Source organism: Ovis canadensis, chromosome X (genome assembly GCF_042477335.2).
Source record: "Ovis canadensis isolate MfBH-ARS-UI-01 breed Bighorn chromosome X, ARS-UI_OviCan_v2, whole genome shotgun sequence".
Lineage (NCBI taxonomy): Eukaryota > Metazoa > Chordata > Mammalia > Artiodactyla > Bovidae > Ovis > Ovis canadensis.
The window spans coordinates 65595008-65619450 of record NC_091727.1 but is presented as its reverse complement, the minus strand read 5'-3'; the positions used below and the strand labels follow the sequence as shown (position 1 = coordinate 65619450).

The 24443-nt window shown below is 48.0% G+C and overlaps 1 protein-coding gene across 2 annotated transcripts; it reads left to right on the top strand.

Moving 5' to 3' along the window:
- The first annotated feature begins 966 nt into the window (after nt 1-966).
- Nucleotides 967-24443, top strand: CXCR3 (C-X-C motif chemokine receptor 3). Of its 2 annotated transcripts, none has more exons than XM_070290342.1 (4): nt 967-1198; nt 19786-19923; nt 21706-21794; nt 22969-24443. In XM_070290342.1, the coding sequence occupies exons 3-4, from the start codon at nt 21783-21785 to the stop codon at nt 24055-24057; spliced, it is 1101 nt and encodes a 366-aa protein (XP_070146443.1). In that variant the 5' UTR covers nt 967-1198; nt 19786-19923; nt 21706-21782; the 3' UTR covers nt 24058-24443. The 2 variants fall into 2 exon arrangements, with proteins under 2 accessions (XP_070146443.1, XP_070146444.1); XM_070290343.1 differs by lacking the exon at nt 967-1198 and adding an exon at nt 18633-18693.

Here is a 24443-nt window from a genome sequence, read left to right as displayed (position 1 = left end):
GTGGATTTCCACATTTAAAATCTTGAAAATGAAACTCTGGTTGAATGAAGAAGACATCCTAGGTGTGATTAAACTTGTGGGAGGCTGAATAAGAGTAGACTTGGAGATTACTGAAAATGAAAGGAACAAGCTACATGGCCTTATTTACTCCTTATCACATACTCAGGAGATAGAAGGCCAAGAAACTGGGGCACTGAGAGGTTAAGTGGCCAGCCCCAATTCATGCAGCTAGGAAATGGCAGAGTTGAAATTGGAGTGTGGATCTGTGGCTCCAAAATCCAGTTGACCAGGTCATGGGAGAGATGTGATAATTTTCTATCACTGGAGATAGAATAAAAAAGATAGCATGGGGACTTCCCTGCTGGTCCATACTCCCAATGTAGGGGGCACGGGTTCAATCCCTGATTAGGGACTAAGATCTCACATGCCACAGGGTGCAGCCAAAAAAAAAATTTTTTTCAAAAAAAAGATAGCATGGAGAGAAGAGGACAATGTCCCACAGGTAAAGGCAGAATTAAGCATGTGCTTAGTTTGAACAGTGGGAATGGAATAAGAAGGGTTTCATCTGTATGAATCAGGTTCCTAAATTAGGGACTTAGTTTTTTATCTCTCTTTTTCTGTGCCACTTTGAGCTAAAGTGATCCTTTGGAAGTCATTAATACATGACTTCATCCATCAGTACCTTCACAACAGTCTCTAGAGGTAGCCATTATTATTATGTCCATTTTATTGAGAAGAAACAGTCTGGAAAACTATGATTTGCCCATGATCAGACAGAGTGACAGATACTGGGTTCTTTTGTTGAGCCATCTCAGGAAAAGTAGACGTTATCGCCCCCACCATCTCACTGGACTGGGGAAATCTCTAGCTCCAGTACCTCTAGCCCTCCCTCCAGCCTGAGGTGACAGACCAAAGGGAGGTGACTTTGGAGAATGAGGAACTGCACAAGTTTGAAACCATATCCTCAGAGAGAACTATTGAGAATCTTACTAAATGGCAGAAATATAGAGAAAACAAGCATAGCTTGTACTTCCAAAGAACTCATCCATAGAGGAGAAAGAAATGTCTTTAAAATGACAACCCAAAGTGCTAATGTACGTTCCTGCTGCACACAGTGCTGTGGGAGCCCAAGGGAGAAACACCTACTACTGCAGAGAGCATTCAAGACCAGCTTATGAAAGGAAGAGCTTCTCAACGGGTAAGGAGGCAACTGAGTTAGAGCAGAGCAGATGAGCACAGCATGCACAGAGATGCAAAAGGCCTGTTGATCGGTTTGGTGAATGAACTTTGCAACATGCTTGGAAAGTGGGGTCGCTGCTAATGAGCCAGGTTAATGGGGCCTTGTGTGGCAAGCTTAGAGCATTGGCCTGTGTACAGAAAGTAGTGGAGAAGACCATCATGGAGTTTCTAAACAGGGAAGTATATGATTAGGTTTGTCTTCTGAGCAGCCTTTCCATAGAGAGGCAGAACTGGGCACTGGGAAATCAGATAGGAGTCTGTTATTCTGGGCCAGGTGAGAGATGCCAGCTTGAACCCTGGGAGGAAGGCTAGAGGGGAAGAAATCTATTTGAGAATATCCCCATACATAGATTTTCGAGCACTTGTTCTGCTGGGGTTGCTGATTCAAAGAAGATGCATGTTTTCTGGATACTACCCAATTGCTCTCCAAAAAGGCTGGAAAATTTTATGTAGGTGATGTTCATTAAGGGTACCCCAACTATTTTCCATTCTCTCAGCCTTCCTATAATGCTATTTCATATAAAATGCTCCATAGAAGAGATTGTATTTTCTGATTGTGGATAAAGAAAACTAAAACCTTCATTTTAAGCATGTGATTTCCCAAGCAATTGGGTGGCTCCCTTTTGCCTTCGCTCCCACTGCGCCCAAGCTCCTCGGCAGATTGAAAAGTATGTTTCCTTCTTACAAGAAATAGTGCTTCTCTTTATTGTTTTTCTAAATCAACTTAATTTCGATTCTTCACCCCATCTCAGTAGAGGGTTGGGAAATTCTACCTGAGTCATTCTTGCAGTTCCTGCCTCCCTGAGACCGAGATAGATCTTGGAAATTTCCACAGTGCCAGACATCTGAGGGAGCCCCATCTGGCCATCAATCATCCATAGTATGTAAGTTGCTACCAAGCCACTAATTGTCCTCATTGTCCCCTGCCCATTGCTGCTCTTGTAGAAAGCTGAGGAAATCTTCCAGATAGCTGGGAGCCCTGGTATTTCTGGATGAACTGGGTGAAGGGGAGAGCACTCCACTCTGGAGAATTACCAGCTCCTCAGAGCACTCCTAGGAAGCAGGGTCTAGAGACCCACAGTTCTCTCTCTCCTCCCACTACCAGGCTATGTACCTCTCCTGAGACAGTAAAGTTCAGAGCTGACTTCATTTTGGTGGGTTGTGGGAAGAAAGAGGAAAATACAAGAAGGAAAAACGCAGCCTTCAGCCTATGACACCTAAAAGGATGAACTAATTCACTGCTGAGTAGGTTTATTAAAACTGATCTAATACCAGAGTAAAGCAATCTTAGAGCTTATGGTTTAAAAATAATGTGAAAATGACAATGTCCGATCTAACTTTAAAACACTTAAATGGGGCTCTAGCCCCACATATTCATGGGGCATCTCCCAGATGATGTTGACATTTTTGTTCTAGGATGGAGACTCCTTTCTTCCTAGGCCTGTTGGGGGGGGGGTGCTGAATGATTCCCCACCCCACCAAAGATGCTCACATCCTAATCCCAGAACTTGTGAATATGTTATATTAATATTATACATCAAGGGGTAATTAAGGATTACAGACGGAATTATGGTTGCTAATCAGCTAGCTTTGAGATGGGGAGATCCTCCTGCATTACCTGGGTGGGCCAATATAATCACAAGGGTACTTGTAAGTGGAAGAGGGAGCCAGAGTGAAAGAACCAGAGAGATGGTAGCCTGAGGACTCAGCCTGACGTTGCCAGCTTTGAAGATGAGGAAAAGATTGCGAGCCAAGAAATGCAGCCAGTGTCCAGAAGCCGGCAAAGGCAAGGAAACCAGTTCTTCCCTAGAGCTTCCAGAAGGAGTGCGATCCTGCCGATACCTTGATTTTAGTCCAGTGAGACCCATTTCTTGAGAATAAGTTTGTGTTATTTTAAGCCACTAAGTTAATAATAAGTTGTTACAGCAGCAATAGGGAATAAATACAGCCTGACAGAGGAAAACAATGCTTTTTTAATGTCCTGACATTGTTTCCAATGTAACTGTTTCCATCCCGAGGGGCTCTAAGATAGCACTGGGCAAGACTGGTATCATGTTTGCTTCTATACTTGGATGTTAGAGGGTGGGTAGAACAGATGGCCCACCTCTGGCCCTGGCCACATGGACCCTGAGAAATCAATATCTTCCCCTTGCCCTCCAATCCATCTAAAAACCAAGCCTTGACTAGAGACGAGTGCTAAAGGCATCTAGGTCTACATATGGGTCCTCCTTCAGGCTCATGGCTGAACTGCACATCCTGTCCCCCACTGAAGTTAGATGTGGCTGTGTGGCTTGCCTTGGCCAATGAAGTTTTAGGAGACAGCTTGCAGTTCATCTCATTCTCATCCCATGACTGCGGTAACCATGAGAGCAGGGGCTGAGATGGGACCACCCTCAGCCTGGGTCCTTGAGTGGCTATGGTGAGCCAAGCCGTGGTCAACATGTGTTGCACATCTAATGTGAGTGGGAAATAAAGTTCTGTTTGGTTAACCCTCTGAGGTTTGGATATTTTTGCTGTTATCACCGGATAGCCTGGTCTTGCCTGTGCTCACAGACCTAGGTCCTATCAGTAGCTCTCTTTCCTAGGCTATCTCTTAAGTGGCTACAAGAGGTGGAGCCTGAGCCTTCCTCACTTCAGGCACAAACTCGGGCAACATGGACTCTAGCCCCAGCCTCATGCCCTTTTCCTCACTTGATACAAGCTGACCTCTGCTTTTCCATGGTCTACTCTGAGATGCTGTGCAAGTGAGGAAGTTTTTGGCTGCAAGTAAAACAAGATAGGGACTTTTTCATCTCACTTCATAAACCCAGAGTAGTCTCGGGGATTATTCAGGAGCACAAAGACTTCATCAAGGACCCCAGACTTTTTCCATCCTTCCAATTTGCTAAGCATGTTGACATTTGTCCTCGGGTTTGTCATAACTGTGAGATGGCTGCTTCACACAGCCATATCAAAAGACAAGAAGCTACAAGAGGAACAGACCTCACCAATTTCTCTAAGACAGGGAACCCTTTTACTGAAACCTTCTAGCTGATTTCCCCTTATGTACCACGGTTCAGTCATCATACATGACCATTCCTACCTGTAAAGGAGGCTGGGAAACTGAGTGCCTGGCATTTCCAACTTCCTTTGTGGGAGAAAGGCTCCCCTGTGGGAAAGAAAGGGAGGGATGTGGCTGTCAAATAGAAACCAACAGAGTCTACTCAAACCACTGTCTGCCCAAGCTATAGCCTGCTTCTCTCCCGCACCAGCTGTGATACTTGGATTCCCTGGATTGTGCAGTTTGCTTCTTCTGTTCCTTCCCACACTCCTGGTGAGATGACTGCCTGGGTTACGGCATAGCTGAAACACAAAACGGAGTGTGACTTGTGGCTGAAATACCTTGAAGGTTTAATGCCCGTCTTGAGGCATTTGATTCTTCTATCGTTTGTGCTTATTGGAGGGGCTGGCTTTCCTCAGAAGCAGGCAAGAAAGACAGGGTTACCTTCAGGGATTTTCCCACATGCTTAGATGCAGAGGTGTTTTCAGAAGTGTCATGCAAAGCTTTGATGAGGTATTTCCTTTCTAAATGTCGACAGCAGCTGGAGGATGAAAGAAGTGAAGGCCATACAGCTTGTAAGAGACTTGTTTCTCAGACCTAACCGAGACAGAAAACTCCAGGCAGGAACTTTCCAGTCTCTTCCTCCAGCTCTTCCTGGGGGCTTAGTGGTGATGTTTGTTCAAGAATAAGTGTGCCCTATAGGAGACCAGGGTGTCAGGGTGCCCTGGGAGGCAGGACACAGACTAGGAAAGGAGAGACCTCAACATCTTCCTTTTGGTAAAAAACAGGCACAAATGTCGCCCAAGCAGGAAAGTCTAGCCACTTGGCCCCTGGGGTTTGTGAAAGCTAAAGCCCCCTCATTCTCCATGAGACTCTCATTCCCCATGAGAGTCTTTGCTATGTGGGCCTGTTCCAAGCTTCCAGGGAGTGTGAATTGCCAGCTTGCAGGGTACTAAGTGCTGTTGGAGATGGAAGGGTGGAGAGGGAGAGCAGGGCAGCTGTTTCTTGGAGGCTGTCTAGCTCAGACAAAAGCCACCGGGGCTTCCCTGATGGCTCAGCTGGTAAAGAATCCGCCTGCAATGCGGGAGACCCGGGTTTGATCCCTGGGTTGGGAAGATCCCCTGGAGAAGGAAACAGCTACCTACTCCAGTACTCTGGCCTGGAGAATTCCATGGACCATACAGACCATGGGGACACAAAGAGTCAGACACAACTGAGCGACTTTCACTTTCACTAGACCAGACAATGGGTATGGATTTGGGCAAAGTCAGCATCTGAATCTTGGTCCTATCACTTATTTGCTATATCATCATTTCTGAACCTCACTTTCTTTTCCTACAAAATAATAACAATCCTTGTTCATAGCAACATTATTCACAATAGCCAAAAAATGGGAAAGACCAAAATGGATGGATGAATGGACAAATAAAATATGATATATCCATCCAATGGAATATTATTCAGCCTTAAAAAGAAAGTCTTGCCACATGTTATAACATGAATGAACCTTGAAAATATTATGTTAAGTGGAATAAACGAGCCAAGAAAGGACAAATACTATATGGCTCCACTTACATGAGGTACATAGAGTAGTCAAATGCATAGAAACAGAAAGTAGAATGGTAGTTGCCAGGGGCTAGAGAGAGAGGGGAATGGGAGTTAGTGTTTCATGGGAACAATTTCAGTTGAGAAAGATGAAAAGAGCTCTGGAGATAGTAGTGATGGTTGTAAAAAAACTTCGAATATACTTAATGCCACTGAACTGTACCCAGAAATAATTAAGAGAGTAAACGTTATGTGTATTTTGCCACAGTTTTTAAAAGTCGCATGCCAGCTGCCAAAGTAAAAGCACTTAAGTTAAAATGAAGTGAAGTGAAGTGAAGGCACTCAGTCGTGTCCGACTCTTTATGACCCTGTGGACTGTAACCTACCAGGCTCCTCCATCCATGGGATTTTCCAGGCAAGAGTACTGGAGTGGGTCGCCATTTCCTTCTCCAGGAGATCTTCCTGACCCAGGGATCGAACCCAGGTCTCCCACATTGTAGGCAGACACTTTACCATCTGAGCCACTAAAGAAGTCCATGTTAAAATAATATGTCTAAATTTAATAACTCAAAACAAAGAGTCTGAATCCACGTTGACATATAGTTCTTACTCCACCCCATCACTGTGGGAGAAGGCTGAGAGTCAGACATAAAATGCAGTAAATAGAGTATTCTTCCTGATATTTATGTGCTGTGCCGTGCTTAGTCGCTCAGTCATGTCCAACTTTTTGCGACCCCATGGAATGTAGTCCTCCAAGCTCCTCTGTCCATGGGGATTCTCCAGGCAAGACTGCTGGAGTAGGTGGCCATGCCCTCCTCCAGTGGATCTTCCCAACCCAGGGATCAAACCCAGGTCTCCCTCATTGCAGGCAGATTCTCTACTAACTGAGCCGCCAGGGAAGCCCCCTGATATTTATAATTATTCAAAATAAGTGAAAACTTTGAAGTTTACAAAAGACAGCTTCAAAGCCACCATCTTATCCTTTCAGTAGACTGAAATAATTTGGGATTTTGAAGCTAAATGTGATATTCTATATGTGAAGAATCTATTACCTATCATAAAAATGTATCTATGATTCCTTGTCCCCAACAAAGGTTAAAATAGTAAGCTTTATGTGATGTATAGTTAGTTAATGTTAGTCACTCAATCGTGTCTGACTCTTTACAACCCCACGGACTATAGCCCACCAGGCTCCCCTGTCCATGAAATTCTCCAGGCAAGAATACTGGAATGGGTAGCCATTCCCTTCTCCAGGGGATCTTCCCGACCCAGGGATCAAATCTGGGTCTCCCACATTGCAGGCAGATTCTTTACTGTCTGAGCCACCAGGGAAGCCCCTTGTGATGTGTATTTTACCACAATTTTTTAAACGAGGAAAAACTAGTAATAATGCCTGCCTGGCTTATTTCCTCAGAGAGCTAGGGGATTAAGGAGATAGTGGACAGAAAAGCCCTGGATAAGACCCCATGGAGTGTTAATTCACTATATTCCAATATAAAAAATTTTTAATGTTTTTAAAAAGACCCCCATGAAAAAAGGAAGTATTCCTTTTTGGAAGCACCAACATCAAAAAGGTTTAGTCCATCATTATAAAGCCTCATACCAGTTAGCTTAAACCTCAAACTTATATTTAATACTTTAGTACCAAAAACACTTGGCCCATCCTAAAGGCCAACTGCTCATTCAGAGAATCAGCAGGGTTGCTGAAGACCCCCAGCCTCAGCCTCAGCGGCTGTGGCAGAGTTGCCTCCTCCAGCTGGGCCAGAAGGGAATAGACGTTGCTAACCAGTGGGCCCAGACCAAGGGCTTTCCCTTCTTTTATTAAATAAACATCACCTCCTCTTTCTTTCCCACAACCTTTGGCAGCTCTCTGCTGGGTCCCTTTGTCCCGCCAGCCCTGGTCCTGTAGACTCTGGCTGGGGGCTGAGGTTCTCACACATCTGTAGCTCCAGAGACACCTTTCTGCTTTGCCTCTGTCCCTCACACTTACTGAGCGTCTCCCCACCCTCCCCCTACAGAGGCAGCCAATGTTCCTGGCACTTTCCTTGTTATCTCCCTGAGAAGGTCAAGAGGGTTAATTATGGACGTCAACATTATGAACCTTGTTACTATTCTTATAGATAGTATTCACTAACAGCTCTATTTTTACATTCTCATCATACGGACACTATTGTCCAAGTGGTTTTTCCATTCTTGCTACTCATTACAATTACCTGGAGAGCTCTTGAAAACCACCCATACCCAGACGCCCTTCCTGGTCTAATTAAATAAGTACAGCGCGGTCATCACTCTCTTTCTGGTGTAATTACCTCTCCATGTCTTTGTACACAGTGGGTCCGAGTCCTTGACACACAAAAGAATCAGCAGGAGATCTTGGTCAATATTCAGCCTCATTCTTCCACCCTGAGGAGAGCCTGACAATTATAGTATCCTTTTATGTTTTCAAGTTGTTTCTTCCTGTGCTCTACTCTCATATTCACTTCTATCCTTTCTAAAAACCCATTTTTCTCAGCTCACCATTTCTCAAAATAGTAGAGGAGTTGTGGGAAATAGGGAAGACAGTGACTGGTTGGCTGATAATGGTTCCCAAAGATCTGTCCAGCCTTAGGCCCCAGAACCGGTTAAGTGTCATCTTGTTTGGAAACAAGGTCTTGACAGATATAATTAAGTTAAAGATCTTGAGATGAGGAATCAATCCTGGATTATCTGGGTGGGCCCTAAATGCCATCACAATTGTCCTTATAAGAGAGAGATAGAGGGAGAAGGCAATGGCACCCCACTCCAGTACTCTTGCCTGGAAAATCCCATGGGTGGAGAAGCCTGGTAGGCTGCAGTCCATGGGGTCACTAAGAGTCGAGTACGACTGAGCGACTTCACTTTCACTTTTCATTTTCATGCATTGGAGAAGGAAATGGTAACCCACTCCAGTGTTCTTGCCTGGAGAATCCCAGGGACAGGGGAGCCTGGTGGGCTGCCGTCTATGGGGTCGCACAGAGTCAGACATGACTAAAGCGACTTAGCAGCAGTAGCAGCAGACAGACACATAGATGAGGGAGAGGCCATACAAAAATGGAGGCAAATATTGGAGCCATGGTTACAAGCCAAGGCATGTGGAAAACTGAAAGAAAGTGTTAGTTACTCACTCTTGCCGAAGTCATTATAACCCCGTGGACTGTAGCCCTCCAGGTTCCTCTGTCCGTGGAATTCTCCAGGCAAGAATATTGGAGTGGGTAGCCAATCCCTTCTCCAGGGGATCCTCCTGACCCAGGGATCCAATCCAGGTCTCTCGCATTGCAGGTGGATTCTTTACCCCTTGAGCCACCACGGAAAGTGGGCTAACAGCTAAAAGAGCCAAGAACAGGTTGTCCCCTAGAGCCTCTGAAGGGAGTGTGGCCTTACCAGCACCTTGATTTTGGATGACTGGCCTAGAAATACTGTGAAGGAATAGATTTCTGGGGTTTTAAACTACCCAGTTTGTGGTAATTTGTTACGGCAGCCTTAGTAAACTATATGATAACCAAATGAGTTTGAGTACTCTTGTCTTTATAGCAGAAGCTCCCCAAACATCTATGCTAATACACCTTATTTCCCAAACACTGCTGCTGCTGCTGCTGCTAAGTCACTTCAGTTGTGTCTGACTCTGTGTGACCCCATAGATGGCAGCCCACCAGGCTCCCCCATCCCTGGGATTCTACAGGCAAGAACTCTGGAGTGGGTTGCCATTTCCTTCTCCAATGAATGAAAGTGAAAAGTGAAAGTGAAGTCGCTCAGTCGTGTCCAACTCTTAGGGACCCCATGGACTGCAGCCTACCAGGCTCCTCCATCCATGGGATTTTCCAGGCAAGAGTACTGGAGTGGGGTGCCATTGCCTTCTCCTTCCCAAACACAGGCCCTAGAAAAGTACTTCCCAGAATACACCTTGTGCTAGGTCACATGCTTGACAGCAGCAATGCCAGGTCGTATGCATGAGAGTTATAGCCATCTATATATAAATACATGCACTCACTCAATAAATATATGAGCCCTTACTATGAGTCAGAAACTATTGAAGGCCCTAGGAATATAGTAATTAAAATAATAAAACTGTATCTCTTGTGAAACGTATACCTTAATGGAGTGATCAATCAATAAACAAATAAGCAAATAAACAGCAGGTGATAATGAATATCAAATAAGCTAAAGGGACAGACTGGTTCCAAATAGGAAAAGGAGTACGTCAAGGCTGTATATTGTCAGCCTGCTTATTTAACTTATGTGTAGAGTACATCATGAAAAACCCTGGGCTGGAAGAAGCACAAGCTGGAATCAAGATTGCTGGGAGAAATATCAATAACCTCAGATATGCAGATGACACCACCCTTATGGCAGAAAACTAAGAACTAAAGAGCCTCTCGGTGAAAGTGAAAGAGGAGAGTGAAAAAGTTGGCTTAAAGCTCAACATTCAGAAAACTAAGATCATGGCATCTGGTCCCATCACTTCATGGCAAATAGATGGGGACACAGTGGCTGACTTTATTTTGGGGGGCTCCAAAATCACTGCAGATGGTGACTGCAACCATGAAATTAAAAGACACTTACTCCTTGGAAGGAAAGTTATGACCAACCTAGACAGCATATTAAAAAGCAGAGACATTACTTTGTCAACAAAGGTCCATCTAGTCAAGGCTATGGTTTTTCCAGTGGTCATGTATGGATGTGAGAGTTGGACTATAAAGGAAGCTGAGCACTGAAGAATTGATGCTTTTGAACTGCGGTGTTGGAGAAGACTCTTGAGAGTCCCTTGGACTACAAGGAGATCCAACCAGTCCATCCTAAAGGGGATCAGTCCTGGGTGTTCATTGAAAGGACTGATGTTGAAGTTGAAACTCCAGTACTTTGGCCGCCTGATGCGATGAGCTGACTCATTGGAAAAGACCTTGAAGCTGGAAAGGATTGAGGGCAGGAGGAGAAGGGGACGACAGAGGATGAGATGGTTGGATGGCATCACCAACTCAATGGACATGAGTTTGGGTAAACTCTGGGAGTTGGTGATGGACAGTGAGGCATGGTGTGCTGTGGTTCATGGGGTCGCAAAGAGTTGGACACGACTGAGTGACTGAACTGAACTGAAAGGGACAGAAAGGGATGCGGTGGCTACTTTAAAGTGGTTGTCAAAGAAGGCCAGGTGTTTCACCAGGTGATTTTCCTAAATTTGTTTCATGTAATCCTTTAAACAAACATTTTGTCCTTTTCATATGAGGTAGATATCATCTCCACTTTGCAGATGTGGAAACTGAGGTTAGGAAAGTGAAGTGATTTACCCAAATCATATAGCTGTTGAGTGGCCAATACGAGATTGAAACCCAGGCCTGTCAGACACCAAACAAAGCCCATTTACTACTACCATGCTGCACAGTTCCTGTCCCCAGTAGGGCTCCTGCTGAGGTCTTCCTGAGCCTGTCTTGGTCTTTCTGTACTTGTTCAATGATTGCCAGTGAAGTGAGTGGTTCCAAGGGGAAGAAGGCTGGAGGAGAGAGATCAGATGGCCAAGGACACTTCTAGTCAGAGACTTGCCCCACAGAAGAATTTCAACCCATTTCTATCTTTGGAAGGTGGGCAGAGGGTACTGAAACTTCCTACTTCTTGCCTTGGGTCTTCTCACCTCTCCTTTCTGTCAGCCTTATCACCTAGGGCCCTCAGGGCAGAGCCATGGTGTCCAGATAAAGGGACTCTGTAATGCCTTCCTGTCTGAGCTGTACCTCTGAGTCGTAGACAGTGGGCAGGCCTCAGGTAGAGACCAACCAAGCATGAAAACTTGGGGTATGCTTGCAACAGTGTGGGGCTCAGTTTGGTTACCATATAGGATGCACAAAGCAGAGAGGAGAATCAGGCTGCACGGGAGGCTGAGGCCAGATCACAGAAGGCTTTGAAAGCAGGCAAGAGAACAGCCTCCATTCTCTGTACTGGTATTTGCCAAAGTGCATCCTACAGATAACTCGCGTTTGGGGATAACAATAGCAGGAACGGGAAGAGGTATTACATGAGAAAGTGAAGTTTCCTTGTCACTAATTTGGAGTACAAAGAAGCTAAACAGACCCCTTTCATGCCAAACGTCCCAGACCTGACATGAGGGTAGGGGACCAGATCAGGAGCCACAGTGGATGCCATCCTCACAGCAAAGATGAATGGAAATCCAGGAGAGGCAGACTGGACTAGGGGTGGCCGATCAGTGCTGTGGATTCCAGCTGTAAATCACCTTCTCTCTCCCCTCCCTGCCACCCTTGCTACTCACACTTCAGCGAACACTATCCCTCCCTTTAACTTGTCTCCTCACACCTACCTGCCCCAAACTGTCTCCTCACACCCATTCTCCTCAACCGTCTTATCCTACGCCTCTTCACATGCAAGCACTTCTCCAGCTACACGATACACCACTGTGCGGGAGCATGTATGCTCAGCCGTGTCTGACTCTTTGCGACGCTATGGACCCTAACCCACCAGGCTCCTCTGTCCATGGGATTCGCCAGGCAGGAATACCAGAGTGGGTTGCCACTTCCCCCTCCAGGGCACCTTCTGGACTCAGGGATTGAACCTGAATCTCTTGTGTCTTCTGCATTGGTAGGCAGGTTCTTTACCAGCTGAGCCACTATAGTAGTTTATAAATCCTCTGGGTAGTTATATGAAAGACTGCAGTCACTAGCAAATATGCTAAAAATTCATCTGAATTTCGCAGAGGGTTTGTTCTAAGCCCTTCTCTTTAAAAAAAAGTCTAGAATTAAAAACTATATATATCAATTGTTTTTTTTTAATAGACCCAGACAGGCTCATCTGAGCTTGGAGCTTCATCACACTGTGGGTTTCCATGGTAACCACCTCACGTTCCAGACTCTTGTCCTTCACTTCCCTTCTGGCACTGGCTGTGAAATATGCCTGAGGAGCCTCTGTTGTCGCAGGAGTGGCCCTGCCTTCGTTTCTGCAGCAGCCCCCGCACTGGCCTCGCCACTCTGGAACCTTGGTTGAGGTTTAGGATTTGCGTATTGAGCTGCACATTCATCCCGGGCCCAGCTGCAGCTCAGCTTCAGGAGCCTCTGCTTCTATGAAATCATGTAATAGCCTTTTCAAACCCAAGACAGTAGAGCAGGGTTGTTAAGGGTGTGGATTTTGAAGCCAGACTGCTAGGTTTGAAAGCCTGGCTCTGTCACTTACCAGCTGTTTCACCTCATGAGTTACTTCACCTATTTGAGTCTGTTCCCTCACCTTTAAAATAGGAATAAAAATAGAATCTCTCAAAGAGTTGTTAGGATATGTATGTGTAAAGGTGCTTCAAATGGCATGATAAGTGCTATATAAGCATTACTGATTGGTATTGTTGTTTTCTGTCCCCTCATCAACAGACATTTTGGCCCAGTCGGCAATTAACGTGATATTCTGTGAGTGAGGAACTTGTGGATATTGCAAGGGAAAGCATGTTTTCAATTTGGTGTCTCCTCAAGCTCCTTTCAAGTCCCTAGTCCAGAGCAAGGTTCAGCTTCTACACCTAGTCCCCTCTGCATCTAGAAGGAAACTCTCACCCCATCACCAGAAGACCTGGGCACTGGGATCTGTCATTTGGGCCCACAGACAAAGACGTCAGCGCTCTGACCAAGGCTTAGGCTTTCCAGTTCGGGGTGTGCAGTACCTCAATGCAAATGAAGCTGCCCCCAGACATAAAAAACAAACTTACCATTACCGAAGTGGGAAATGAGGGGGGGAGGGAGTTTGGTATTAGCAGATACAAACTCTATTTATAAAATAGATAAACAAGGTCCTACTGTATAACACAGGGAACTATATTCAATATCTTGCAATAAACCATAATGGGAAAGATTAAGAAAAAGGATAGATATCTACGTCTAACTATTGCTGTACACTAGAAACTAACACAATGTAAAACAACTATACTTCAATAAAAAAAAGTTAAAGAAATACAAATATTTTTAAAATGAAGCTGCCGCCAGGGCTGTACCCAGTCCTGGGAGGACCTCAGCAGCCATAGTGAGGAGGGAAGTGCTGCCCATGCAGCAGGCCTTGTCTGGAGCACCTCGACATGTGCAGCATACTAACTCTGTTCATCCACAGAGGGAAACCGAAGCACAGAGCAGGGAAGTAACCAGTGCAAGGTCACACAGCTAGCAAAGAGCAGAGCCAGGAATCCAATCCAGACAGCCTGGACAGCAGGCTGCTCCAGAGTCCATCTGCTCACCTGCTCTGCCACACTGCCCGGCATGGAGCCAGTTCATTTCTGGCCAGATGAACCCGAATGCCTGTACCTGTGCAGACGACTTAGCGCCTGCATGCATGCTAAGTCGTTCAGTCATGTCTGACTCTTTTCAACCCCATGGACAGTAGCCCACCAGGCTCCTCTATCCATGGGATTTCCCAGGCAAGAATACTGGAGTGGGTCGCCATGCACTCTTCCAGGGGAATCTTCCTGACCCGGGAATCAAACCCATGTCTCTTACATATTCTGCATTGGCTTATCACTAGCACCACCTGCGAAGCTCCCTAGTTGGAGAAATATGGGACCAACACAAATGAGAGGCAAGGCCAGAACATTTGGTAGCCTTCTCGGGACATGTGGACAAAAAATCCCCCAGGCCACCATCACATGGGATTTTTGGAAATTAGTTTGGCTAGCTGAGGAATTTTCTAGACCAGAGTCCAGGCAGGTAGAGTTCAGACCAGAGTCAGGCTCATCAGCAAAGGGCTCTCCTGGGAGGCCAGCTTAATACACAACTGGGTTCCCTTCGAGATAAGGACCCAGGGAGAGATGCTACCATTCAGCAAGCAGCTCCTGCTCAGTGGAGTTCCTTAGTGGCAGGCACCATAGTTTCCGGGGCGTGCCTTTTCCTCTTCGTGGGAGCCCAATAGCAGCCAAACACCCTGCCCAGACCACTGGCTCCTCAGGGAGAGCAGCCTCCCAGGCAGGGTCCTCACCCAACGTGGCAGGACCACTTCTTTTGGGAACAAGAACTCCAGGCTCTCAGCTGGTGACACCCTCTGAAGGACACAGGCCCCAATCCCTTCTCTTCAACCAGCCTGAGCCAAGACAGGGGTCACCCTGACAGCTTCAGGCACAGGCTATATTCTCTGAGAGGTCGTGAAGGGCTTGGAGGAGTACATGGGGCCAGTGCCTTCCACCTAGAGAGCCAGTGATACTTCCCTTCCTGGCTCAGAAGGCAGTGGGGAAATTTGGGAGGAACTCCAGGCCGAGAGGTTGGAGGCAGCCAGATGGTGGGAAAGGGGAAGGGAAGAAGCCAGAAGCAAATGGAGGCTGGAGGAGAGGAGGGAAGGGGACTGAGCCATGGAAGGGAGTTCCCGGGGATGAGGCCAGAGGACCCAGCCAGAGAGTATTTGGCTGGGTCCAAATACTCTCAGACCCACCTTCTTCTCACAAGGCCTCTAAATTTATCCTAGGAAGGGCATCTGATACCAAACCCATCCTGCATGACAGAGATCCTTTCAGTAACTTTTATTTTGATATAGTTTCAAATGTACAGAAAAGTTTCAAGAATAGTACAAAGACCTCCTTTATACCCTTTCCCGGTATCACCAACTATTAGCACGCTGACCCAGTGCCGTTATACTTTGTGCATTTTCTCTCACTCTGCATATCTGTTTTCCACACTATATGAAAGAAGGTTGCAGATGTGACAGCCTTTTGCCCCTAAAGTCCTCAGTCATAATTTATACAAAGATATTCATTTGCATTATCAAACTTTGCAAAATGGCATGGGTATACAGTTTTTTTATCTCATCTCCAGAACATGTTCAAATTTCACCAATTGTCCCAGGTTTTTAGCTTAATTTTATTTTCCTTTTGGATTTTTTTTTTAAATCATGCAGGTAATAGTGAATGTGATCTCCTTGTAAAATGTTACAAAGAAGGCCAAAAGTTGTCTTCAGTTGAACATCACTCTCCATCCCAGTCCCTCTCACCTTAAAAGGCATGATAGCGTAATGGGTGAGAGCAGAAGTTCTCTGCTGCTTGCTGGCTCTGTGGCTTTGAGCGTGTTGCTTAAACTGTGTTTCTGCTGTCTGTAAAATGGGGATGATAATAGGAGTAATGTCATAGTTACTACATAGTTGTATTAAATGAGTTCATCCCAATGAAGCTCTCAGAATAGTACCTGGTGCATAATTATGTAATCAGTAGATGTCAGCTTGTCTTATTATCCCATTTGATCTCATTCCATTGGGTGACCCAAGGAAGTTTAAGAGGCAAACATTGGGCCTGCCAATGACTTTGTTCCATGGGGTGGCACAGCCAAGCAGCGCAGGGCAATAGCCTCTATCTGCTCACTGTGGCAGTGATGGGGACTCAAGAATCCATCAAGGTTAGATGCACTCCAATGTTCATAGCAGCACTGTTTCCAATAATCAAGACATGGAAGCAACCTAAATGTCCATCAACAGATGAATGGATAAAGGTGAGGTGTATATATACAATGAAATGTTGCTGCTGCTGCTGCTGCTAAGTCCCTTCAGTCATGACCGACTCTGTGCGACCCCATAGACGGAAGCTCACCAGGCTCCATTACTCCGCCATAAAAATGAATGAAATCATGCCATTAGCAGCAACATGGATGAACCTAGAGATTATCATACTAAGTGAAGTCAGTCAGACAAAGACAAATGCCATTTGATATCACTTATATGTGGAATCTAAAATATGATGAATTTCTTATGAAACAGACTCACAGACATAGAAGCAAACTTAGGTTACCAAAGGGGAAACTGGGTGGAGGAGGCATCAGTTTAGGAATTTGGGATTAGCGGATACAAACTACTATAGATAAAATAAATAAACAACAAGGTCCTATTGGTATGGCATAGAGAACTATATTCAATATCTTGTAATAAACTATAATGGAAAAGAATATTTTTAAAAGAATATATGTATATATATATGTGGAGGAGGGCATGGCAACCCATGCCAGTATTCTTGCCTGGAGAATCCCACGGACAGAGGAGCCTGGTGAGCTATGGTTCATAGCACTGCAAAGAGTTGGACGTGACTGAAGTGATTTAGCATGCATGCATTCATATATATAAATATATATATATCTGGATCACTTTGCTGTGCACCAGAAACTAACACAACATTATAAATCAACTATACTTTGATTTAAAAAAAGAATTCATCAAAGTCAGCCTTCCATGATAGAAATGTTTTGTGTTGCCAGTGTCGCCACTTGCACCTCTGGAGAGTCTGGACAGGCCCCAGAGCAGAGCTGGCATCCCAAGAACAAGGCGGGATGGGGGCAGATGCACACTGACTGCAGATGTGGGGAATTCTCCAAGTCGGGTCTTCAGGAACCTGCAGTGGAATGGAGACTTCCAGAAGCACCAGAAATCCTCCTGCAAGTGTCACAAAAGGGGTCTGGCACTTGGCAGATTTTTGCTGGTCCTCATCCTAGCGACTCTGACACTTCCTCTCCCTAGTAAATGAGGAGAGCAGGGCAGAAGAATGGAGATTTGGTGAGGTCCACCAAAGCTCCCTCTAGGGCATGAGCCCCGATGGGTGAACACCTGCCCTTACACAAGATGCCTGGGGGAAGCTGCATGGTGAATAAGGTGTGCCTCCTGAAAGATCCAATCCTTGCGCATGAGTGTGAGTATTGGGAGAGCACATCAGAAAGTAGCCTGGATAGGAATGTTGTGACAAACCCTTCTAGCTGACCAGCTTGGGATAGGTTGCTTCATCTTTCTGAACCTTCACTCCATTCTACAAAATGAGTACAGCAAGCTCTGCCTCCCCGGGAGGCTGAAAGATTTAAAGGAGATCATGTGTTACAAAGCCAAGAACTTGCCAAGTAGAAGATACTTTTATCAGTTCCCAGGCACTGCTGGGATGTGGACAGGATAACAGGAAGGTCATTGTGCTTGTTCCCATGGCTTGGGTCCTGAACTATTCTCCTCTCCCTACTCTCACACATACCTTCTTTTCCAACCAGACTGCCTGCCCCTGGGCTGACAAGCTTTTCCTCACTTCCCGGCCTTGGCATCTCCTGTTCCCATGGCCTGACATGCCTTGTCTCTCTTTGCCACTTGACAAATGGCAGCAACATCCTCCTTCCTATAGCTTGGGGGCTTAGTCTCATGGGCCTGGACTGCTGAGGCTCCAGCCCAGGGCCCCAGCACTTAGGAAGGACTTGCCTCCATCAGGGTCAGAGCTACAGGGAAAAGGGCAAAGGAGGGGTGGTTCCCAATCCCTGGGCCTCCCTGTGATTTAAGCTCTCCTTCTCTGAAATCCAGAGCTGGCAGAAGGAAGCAGAGTCCCAGCACTACCTGGGCCTCCTATACTCCTTCCTCAGGTTAGGATTCTTCTTCATTTCATGTAAGAAAGGCTCTGCCCCAGCCTAGGCCACTGCCTGAACCCCACAGAAAGCTTGAGCCTCACTGAGCCTGCGCCCGTGGAGGCTGGGGACAGGCAGCCAAATCCAAAGGACTTCGGGAGCAGGGCTTCCAGCGGCACTCGGAGAAGCTGCGAGAGAGGCTGTGAAACAGCAGACACTGAGGGGGAGGAGGAGGAAGTGGCCCCTTTCCCTGGCTGGCCTGACAGACAGCTGTGGAGGCCCTCCTTCCTGTGGGGGACCAGGCCCAGGGCTCAGATCTTTGAGCCTCCCAGCTCCCCAAACCACAGCCCAGAGGTGTGAAAGAGAGAAAAAAAAACAGGGGGAGGGGTGGCAGAGAAGAGACAGGTGCACATTTCACACCTTGACCACAGGCGGGGCCCGGAGCAGCTTCACTCTGACTAACTTCCTTCTCAAGCTTCCCCCCTGGCGGCTCAGAAGGCCAGAAGCAGAAGGGCACAGCCACCAGAACTCAGGGTGCAGGCCCCTGGCTAGGTGGGTCTTCCCCAGGACTGGGTCTGCTTGGGACCTGGTCTGGGGGCTTCTTGGGACACGAGGGGCCAAATTCGAGGGCCAGGTGAGGACTTGGCTTGGCACCATGACCCAGGCAATTTCTCAGGCATGTGAGCTGTGAGAGACAGCAGCAGCCCACTGTAGATCTGACCTTCTGCAGCCTTGGGAGGGGCTGATCTGGAAAGTTACTAGAAGGGGAGGAAACTGCTGCTCACTGGGTACGTTACTCTGTGCCACATGTATTGTTTACAGTTCACAGAACAGCCTTGACATATATTTACTATTTTTATCCCTACTTTCCAAATGAGGGAACCAAGGTAGAGAGAGAAAATGATCCTCCTAAGGTGACATAATGGCTTAGCCAGAGGATTAGACCAGGACTGGTCAAACCCTCCCAGTTAAGGCGAGGGGCAGTCTTTCAGAAGGATCCATCCTCCGCCATGTCCCTGATGTGAAAGGGCTCCCAGCACCTCTGGGTTTGTGGCCAGTATCCCTCACACTCAACATTCTCAGCTCTGCTTCTATTAATGGCTGACCCTGTGCAGGGGCCTCACAGCCTTGGTCATCTCAGATCATTGTGTAACAACCCTGCCGAGACCAGCTCAAAACTGTTATGTCATTGGTCCAAGGTCACACTCCTTGAACAAGGCTCAGTCAGAGCTGGAGCCAAACAAATTCAGCATTTTTTCCATTCTTCCCACCTCATCACAGGCTTCTCAGGGGGTGGTAGTGGTAAAGAATCCACCTGCCAATGCAGGAGAAGCAGGTTCAATCCCTGGGTTGCGAAGATGCCCTGGGGAAGGGAGTGGCTACCCACTCCAGTATTCTTGCCTATAGAATTCCATGGATAGAGGAACCTGGTGGGCTGCAGTCCATGAGGTCACAAAAAAATCGGACACAACTGAGCAAATGAGCCCACACACACATACTGCATCTTGGCCACACAGGGAGCAGCGGGAACAGCCCACCCCATAGCCCAGGCTAGCCTCTCGGGATATAGCCCAACTCAGAAAAGAGAGCTCTCTGCCCCTTTCCAATGGTCTTATCTGAACTTCTCTTGTTTTTCCTTTCCAGCAACCCATGAAGGTGGGGATAGTGGTCCCCATGTGGCAAATGAGGAGACTAGGACACAGGAAGGAGACCTGAGATCCACAGACTTTGAAATGTCACATGGACCTCTGCACTCCAACATGTCTGGAAGACCCACATCAGGTTGTCAACTTCTTCCGACACAAGACATTTCCAAAACTGTTAACTATTGTCACCATCAATTCATAAAGAAAAGATCTTTCTGATACCAAAAAGCAGGCGAAGGGTATAAATGCAGAATACAAGAACTCCCTTTAAGTTGAACAGAGTTCTTTGTTTTCCTCCTTTCTATCATGTGTAGGAGCCCAGGGAATGGAAACTCTTCATGGGATAGCATTGCAAACCATGGTCCCAGTTCCCCGCCCCCACCCGCAGGCCGTCACCTGCCAAGTCCTGTCTTTCCTAACTGCCAAGGCTTCTGGAATCCTCCCACGCTCCCCTACCTGTGTTGCTCCTGACCTCCTCCAAGCCCTTAGTTCCCTCTGGCCTGGATCCTGCAAGTGACAAGCTGCTTAGAGAGAGAAAAGTCATGTCTTCTGACCACAGGAGGTGGGGAAGGGCCTTGCTGCCTCCCAAGTGTGCGTTTTGTCAGAAAGTTTGAGCTGAATTCCAGGCCTGAGCCTGGAGTCTCAGGTGACACATTCTGACTGAAAACTGGACCCCAAAGCCATGGCCTCTGTCTCAATCTCTCTCTTCTCCCTCCCTCTCTCTGCTTTTCATCTGTGAGGAGAAAGGAAACTGCTTGGAGAGGCAAAGGGCCACCTCTTCCCTCTGTTAATGAGAGCAGAGAGGGGAGAAGAGGGCGGAGGGGGCACTAGGCGAGGTGGGGGAGGAACCTTTGCAGTGCACAGCTACAAAGAGACTGCTTTGCTCCACAAACGCTTTTACAGCTTTTCCTTAAAAAAAGAGATCCCCATGTACTCTTCCCCAACCCTTCTCCTGCCCTAGAAGCAACTGCTCTCATGGATTTGCGGTGTGTACATTCCCTACTTTACCCTTCTAAAACAAACAGCTGTATCCAAAACAAGATGGTATTGTTTTGTGTGTGTGGTTTTTCAAATTTACGTAAGTGGTATCAAACGATACACAGATTTCTATCACTTGCTTCTTCCACTGTTGGCCATTGGCTTTTCTAGATGCCTCCATGTTAAAGTATCTAGCTTTTAGTTCATCTGTTTTCATCTGCATGAATACATCACTGTTTATCCATCAAAAAACAACTGAAGGCAGTGTGAGGCAGAGTAAGGGCAGAGTAATAGGAGAGTCAGACAACTGTGAGTTCTATCCTAGCACTTACCCTTACTTGCTGTGTCTGGCAAAGGCCTCTCCCCTTTCTGGGTTAGCCATGGGGATACTGCCTACACAAGGGGCTTGTGTGGCTAGAATGAGGCAGTGTCAGAAAAAGTGCCTGAAGCAACCCCCAGCACATAGCCAGTTCATTACTAGCAGTTCCCATTCCTTGCTCCTGTTGATTAGCGGGGAGGGGCAATGGTGAGGGACTAGAATTTGTGTGTTGGACTGCTCTCAAATATTTTCAGTTTTTAAGAAGGTTAATCTCCTTTATACAGTTAATACATTTAGCAACCCAGTCTACAGTCATGTGAGATGAACTCCAGCCCAGGACTGATGAGCAGCGGATCTTACCCCTGGCAGCAGGGCTGCCCTGCCCCTGTCAGCTACCTGCTTTTCCCTCAGACCTCTCTCCTCAAAGCACCTGCCCATGCCCCACTGCCCCAGCCTTTCTGGTCCCAGGGTTGTGGCCAACTCCCAGAGCAGCTACCTTGGGCCAGGGGGATGGTGGGGTAGGGACCCCATGGCCTTAGGTCTAAGGAGGTCTGGTGTAGATAACCCCATGGAAGAGGCTGCTGCTGAGAACCGCGTGAAACCCTCACTTCCTCTGTGTAGCGCAGGTTCCCGACCACAAGCACCAAAGCAGAGGGGCAGGCAGCACACGGCCCAGCAGCTAGCATACCAGCCCAGCCATGGTCCCCGAGGTAAGTGCCGCTGCCCAACCAGGCCGGACCACAGCTATGAATGGAGAGTCTAGGACATGAGGGGACCGTCAGGACTGGCCCAGAAGTCAGGGCCACCAGAGGGTTGGGTGAACAGGTACAGAATGCAGGGCTTGTATAGAAGCAGCACAGGACGGGGTATTCGGAAACCACCTTGGCCACTGACTTGCGAATGACCACAGGCAAGTCCCTCCCCTTTCTGGCTTTGGTGCCTCATCTGCAAAATGCATGAGGTTGAGGCTCACCCCTCACGGCCCCCAATGCTCCCTTCAGCTCTGACTTGGAACTTTGATCTTCCGTGCTGGACTAAATTGGCACCTGGGAGACCCACAGCTCTGGGATGGTTTGTGGGGAGGTGGGAGAAGGGGAGAAGGAATATTTCTACTAGAGCTTAGTCGGGGAGCCACCCAACTTGGTGGGTGGCAAGCCTTGGTGTAGGGGAGGGGAAATACAGGGGCAGAAACTTGTGTTGGGGGCAGCAGTGATTTGTAGAGGCGCCCCATGGGGGGCAGGAAGTTGGGGTCCCAAGGCAAGGGCTGAGGAGGGAACAGGAGGGCCAGTGACTGGGAGAGGGGACTGTGGGGAGGTGCCTGGGGAGGAAGGTGGTGGAACTAGGCGTGGCCAGGAACTGAGGACCATAAGCCATGAAGAAAGGGTAAGGAGAGAAGGGGCAGGAAGGGTTCGGGACAGAAGGGAAGCTCTCCCTCTGGTTCACAATCCCTGTGCCGATGGGATGACCCAGAAGGGAAAGAGAGAAGCAGGCTTTAAGAAGGGAAGTTATCAGCCCAGCACCCAGGCCGGGCAGGTGGAGCTCAGGAGGTCAGTTTGGAAGGAAACGCAGGACAGTGGCAGCCTGAAGCCCAGCTGCTTTACGAAAGGTTCCTCAGACTAAATCTTCAAGGAGTGACTTTTGTTTAAGTGAAGTATAGTTGATTTACAAGGTTTCAGGTATACAGCAAAGTGATTCAGTTATGCAGACATATATATGTATTCTTTTTCAGATTCTTTTTCATTATAGATAAGCTACAAGCTACTTAGTTCCCTGTGCTGTGTTATTTATCTGTTTTACATACAGTAGCGTGTTCATCCCAAATTCCTACTCGAAAGAGTAACTTCCAAGGCCTTCACACGCTCTATGCCCTCCCTCCCTCCGCAGATGAGTGAACGCCAAGAGTTCCAAGCCTCTGAGCTTGCCTACCTCCTGGAAAACTCTTCCTATGACTACGGAGAAAATGAGACCTACTTCTGCTGTACTTCCCCACCCTGCCCACAGGACTTCAGCCTCAACTTCGACCGCACCTTCCTGCCCGTCCTCTACAGCCTCCTCTTTGTGCTGGGGCTTCTGGGGAATGGCGTCGTGGCAGTCGTGCTGCTGAGCCAGAGGGCGGCCCTGAGCAGCACTGACACCTTTCTGCTGCACTTGGCCGTGGCCGACGCACTGCTGGTGCTGACACTCCCTCTCTGGGCAGTGGATGCAGCCATCCAGTGGGTCTTTGGCTCTGGCCTCTGCAAAGTGGCGGGTGCACTCTTCAACATCAACTTCTATGCAGGGGCCCTCCTGCTGGCCTGCATCAGCTTCGATCGGTACTTGAGCATTGTGCACGCCACCCAGTTCTACCGCCGGGGCCCCCCAGCTCGTGTGGCCCTCACCTGTGTGGCAGTCTGGGGGCTCTGTCTGCTCTTTGCGCTCCCAGACTTCATCTTCCTGTCCTCTCACCATGACAACCGCCTCAATGCCACCCACTGCCAGTACAACTTCCCGCAGGAGGGCCGCACGGCTCTGCGCGTCCTGCAGCTGGTCGCGGGTTTCCTGCTGCCCCTGCTAGTCATGGCCTATTGCTACGCCCGCATCCTGGCTGTGCTGCTAGTCTCCAGGGGCCAGCGGCGGCTCAGAGCCATGCGGCTGGTGGTGGTGGTGGTGGTGGCCTTCGCCCTCTGCTGGACCCCCTACCACCTGGTGGTGCTGGTGGACACCCTCATGGACCTGGGGGCCTTAGCCCGCAACTGTGGCCGGGAGAGCCGTGTGGACGTAGCCAAGTCAGTCACGTCGGGCATGGGCTACATGCACTGCTGCCTCAACCCGCTGCTCTATGCCTTTGTGGGCGTCAAGTTCCGAGAGCGGATGTGGGTGCTACTCATGCGTCTGGGCTGCCCTGACCAGAGGGGCCACCAGCGGCAGCCGTCAGCTTCCCGCCGAGATTCATCCTGGTCCGAGACCACAGAGGCCTCCTACTCAGGCCTGTGAGGCTGGGATAGGGATCCCTCTCCCCCTGCCACATTCCAGGCTATTCCCTCACTCACTTCCCCAACACACACTCCTGGGAGTCCCCCGTGGCCCTAGTCTCCCAAGAAGCCACCCTCCTGACTCTGAGGGCTCTGCCATCACTGCTCTGTGGCCGCCCTGCCCCATCCCACTGCTTCAGGCCCTTCTTACCTTGGCTGTGCAGAACCCCACCACCCTCCCAACTCTTGCCAACTAGGCCTCAGCCTTCCCCATATGCAGGGAGCATGAGGCAAACAGCATGATGCTCCGCAGTGACTGGCAGTGGTTTCTGAGACTGCTGTATTTGCTCACTTTGACTTTTACACGTAAGACTGCTACAAACTTTTCAATAAACAAGCTAAACAGGA